This window comes from Bison bison, unplaced genomic scaffold (genome assembly GCF_000754665.1).
Source record: "Bison bison bison isolate TAMUID 2011002044 unplaced genomic scaffold, Bison_UMD1.0 scf7180017864200, whole genome shotgun sequence".
Taxonomy (NCBI): Eukaryota; Metazoa; Chordata; class Mammalia; order Artiodactyla; family Bovidae; genus Bison; species Bison bison.
In genome coordinates, this window is record NW_011494772.1 from 6,783,746 (window position 1) to 6,787,994 (window position 4,249).

Here is a 4,249-nt window from a genome sequence, read left to right on the forward strand (position 1 = left end):
ACAGGTCCAACCAACAAATATGAATGCCTTCCCTTCCCTCTGGGGCCCCTTCTGGCTGCCTGTAAAGGTAGGGGGTGTTTGGGAGTCTAGCATTTGGGGTAGTACACTAGTATCGCGGCATACCTAGGATCTTGGTCAAAGGCGAACTGTATTCCCTGACCATGGTGCACATCCCAATCCACAATAAGGACCCTGTGAGTGGGAGAGAAGGGGGGCCACTATGTAAGAAGATCAAGGAACACTGGGAAGAAGTGCCCAGACCAGGACACCCCACCTCATATCACCCTCATTACACCCGCCCTGCTGCTTGCTGCTGACCTCTGAATATCATGCTTCTGTTGAGCGTAACGGGCAGCCACGGCCACGTGGTTGAACATGCAATATCCATCCATGAGACTGTGCTGGGCGTGGTGTCCAGGAGGCCTGGGCAGGGCAGGGAAGGCCACAAATTGCTGGTGGTGGGGTTCTCCTCGGCAGAGATGGACTCTTCCTGCTCTCTACTCCTGGACCACCAACTCCCTCAGTGCTGATGCCTGCACAGCTGCCAGGAACTGAGTACTTGGAGCCCTCAGACCCTCACCCCTAGTCTACTCTTCTCTCTTTGAAGGAAATTTGAAAATGCTTATTAAAATGATCAATGCATACACCCTCATACCCAGTCCTGTTCCTGGGGACTTAGTCCACAACCTATATAACAAAAAGGGTGAAATAACATGTTTATAATTGGATGATATTTGCTGCAGCATTTTTTGGAAATAGCAATTGATTGGAGAGAACTAAAATGCCCAGTGGTAGGGGCTGGTTAACTTACTGCATGTTTGTATAATGGTGTTCTACATAGGTCTAGCCTATACACCGTTAAAGAGAAAAGCTTTCCAAGATATAAAAGTGAAAAACGCATGGTACAGGGAATGTGTTGAATGCTACCATAATTTGTGGCTAATAAAGGGGAGGGGGGCTTCCCTCGTAGCTCAGTAGGTAAAGAATCTGCCTGCAATGCAGGAGACTGGGTTTAATTCCTGGATCGGGAAGATCCCCTGGAGAAGGGAATGGCAACCCACTCTAGTATTCTTGCCTAGAGAATCCCATGGACAGAGGAGTCTGGCGGGCTACAGGGCATGGGGTCGTAAGAGTTGGGCACAACCGAGCAACTAAAACCAAAGGGGAGGGAGGAAAAAAGCTACATCTTCTGCATTTCATCACTTCTGGGGTGCCAAGGATGATAAGATGGACTGTGATTTTTTTCACATGCCAACAACAAAGCAGGAAATGATGCCAAAGGAATTCTGAGGCATTACCGTTTCTAAGATGCATCTGAATTTCAAGATGTTACAAATATGAAATAATATACATCTTAGAATCAACAAAATATGGCATTTATCCCACAAATAGGCACAGACTGTTTCCAGGAGGACACATGAGTCATTGGTTACAGTGATTACCTCCAGGAGAGGAAGCAGGGGTCTAGAGATGGGGTGAGGGGTAGGGAGGACTTTCACTTGTACCTGACTGCCAACTTTTTTAACATTTGATTTTGAACCATGTAAATATACTATCCATATCACTACCTTTCACATTTGAGAAAGGAATTTTTTTTAAAATGTAAAAAGCCAAATGCCAGTGGACCCTACCTGATGATGGCCATGCCATTCCGGATCTCAGCCTCCAGGACTGCATCCACCAGCCTGAGGACAGAGCCTGAGGCCAGGCAGGCACAGGTGTATGAGTTCTGGAGAAGACAGTGGGGAGTCAGAGAGGGGAATGAGGGAGAGAGGGATGAGAGTGGCCATGTCCACTCAGCTACTCCCTCCAGAGTGGTATGGATGTGGGAATGGGGAATCCCAGGATGGCCACCACCCTCTGCCCTCACAGTTCCCATCCATACCGGATGCAGATAAACTGAGTCATAGGTATCTGCTAGGACGTGGAGCTCCTCCTCGTTCATGTACTGGGTCGTTTCCATCAGATCAATATATTCTAGGCTGGGTACGTAGATGGAGGATGGGATGCAGGGGTCCGCCTCCCTCCCTGGCCCTGAACTGGGGCCCCATACCCTCCCCAACTGAGTCCTCCATGCATCAAACCCCTGGACAAATCAGGCCTCCTCACCTGTCAACGTGGGGGATAGCTGGGGTAGAGGACACCTTCTGTGCTCCTTCCCCAGTCTGCCTCATTTCTAGTAATATCCTTTGTCTTCTGCTCTGGCCATAGCAGATCCTACCTCCAGGTCTTTGGCCAGACTGTCCCAGCTGTCTGGACCTTCCTCTCCTCAGCCTTCTTCATTGGACTCATTCTTTTTCTCTTTTCAGCTCTGATACTCCCTCTGACAAGCTAACTTTCCTTGAGACATACCACAACAGGCCTCTTATTCTGGGTTCCTTCAGCCCCGCTGGGGGAACCCTCTGATCATTCCATCCATATATCCATTGTCTGTTTATACATCAGATTATAGTAAGAAAAAGAGCTCACCAGGGACTGATGATATGCCAGGCACCATTCTAAGTACATATCACATCCTCCTTATGTTTACTAGCTCTCAGGTTACAGGCATGACACTGAGATTCAGAGAGGCTCAGTGACTTGCCCAAGTGACATTCCTTCTCAAAGCATTGGCCCAGGGGCAGCCTCCTCCCCATCCCCTACAAGGCTCCTAAACCTTCACCTGTGAACCAACATCAGCTCCTCCTTTTCAGCGAATCGGGCCTGGTGAGACAAGAGAGAGACAAAGGGCTAAGGCTCTGCTCTGGCTGTGCCTGGGTCTCTCCCTCAGCCACTGCCTTCTGCTCAGGATGTTGGCTGGGGGACTCACCTGAAAGGACACGCAGCGGTCCAGGAGGCCCTCCTGGATCAGTTGCTCCTTGATGGCATGGAGCCGCTCTGGGCGTTCCGGGAAGCTGGGTTAACAGAGATACAGATATATGACACTGGTGAGCACCACATCTGCCCCATCTGCCCTTCCATGGCTGCTGATGCGTGAAACTTGGGAGTCACCTCCGGCACCTGGTGGCTCTGTTCTCACAACATATTCAGAGCCTGACCCTCTCCTATCACCTCCACTGCTGCTACCACAACCTCTGGCCTGGGTTATTGAACTCAGCTGGCCTCCTGGCTTCTGCCTTTGCTCCCCCAGCAGTCCTTTCTCTGCACAGCAGCCTGCTGCTGCTAAGTCACTTCAGTCATGTCCGACTCTGTGCGACCCCATAGACGGCAGCCCACCAGGCTCTTCCATCCCTGGGATTCTCCAGGCAAGAACACTGGAGTGGGTTGCCATTTCCTTCTTCAATGCATGAAAGTGAAAACTGAAAGTGAAGTCGCTCAGTCGTATCCGACTCCCAGCGACCCCGTGGACTGCAGCCTACCAGGCTCCCCCGTTCATAGGATTTTCCAGGTGAGAGTACTGGAGTGGGGTGCCATTGCCTTCTCTGGCACAGCAGCCTAGACACTGGTTAAAACTCAAATCAGGTCACGTCCTTCCTCTACTCAAAACCTTCTCCTGGCTCCCATTTCATTCAGGGTAAAAGCCAAAGTCCTCCCCATGCCCCAGAAGTCCTGTGACCACCTGCTTCCATCACCTCTCTGACCCCCATCTCCTACTGCTTGCTTCTACACTGGGCTCCTCCCTATTCCTTAATCAAACCAAGTGCGTTTCCACTTGCTTTCCTTCCTGCCCAGGACAACCTTCTCCCAGATGTCTCTCTAGTTCACTCCCTGACCTCCTTCAGATCTCCGCTCAGATAGTGAGGCCTTACCTGATCATCATATTTAAAACTGAAGAGTCCCCGCCACTGCACTTTCTGCTACTCTTCCTCCTGCTTTAGCATTTCTCCATAGCACTTCTCCTTCTAACACACTTTATCCCTTGTTTTTTGTTTGTTTACTGTTTTCACTCCCTGGTGGCTCAGACGGTAAAGCATCTGCCTACAATGCGAGAGACCCGAGTTCAATCCCTGGGTCGGGAAGATCTCCTGGAGAAGGAAATGGCAACCCACTCCAGTATTCTTGCCTGGAAAATCCCATGAACAGAGAAGCCTGGTAGGCTACAGTCCATGGGGTCGCAAAGTCGGTCACGACTGAGCGACTTCACTTTCTCCTCTACAATGTAATCTCCACAAAGGCAGGAGTTTTGTTTGTTTTGTCTACTGCCTGTCCCTAGTGCCTCAGGAGATAGATATGTATTCCGTAATGAAGCCTTTTGCCATCTTTGTCTTCCACTGGAAGAGGGGCAAAAGAAATTAAACTGGTAAACACT

The 4,249-nt window shown here is 50.1% G+C and overlaps 1 protein-coding gene across 1 annotated transcript in view; it reads right to left on the bottom strand.

The window, feature by feature from the left end:
* The window catches only part of HDAC6 (histone deacetylase 6), an 18,495-nt gene that overhangs the window by 12,557 nt on the left and 1,689 nt on the right, over positions 1-4,249 (bottom strand). Inside the window, 6 exon segments of the mRNA XM_010844348.1 lie at positions 124-192; positions 319-423; positions 1,632-1,729; positions 1,886-1,982; positions 2,663-2,703; positions 2,810-2,894. Of these exon segments, the coding sequence (XP_010842650.1) occupies positions 124-192; positions 319-423; positions 1,632-1,729; positions 1,886-1,982; positions 2,663-2,703; positions 2,810-2,894 (495 nt within the window).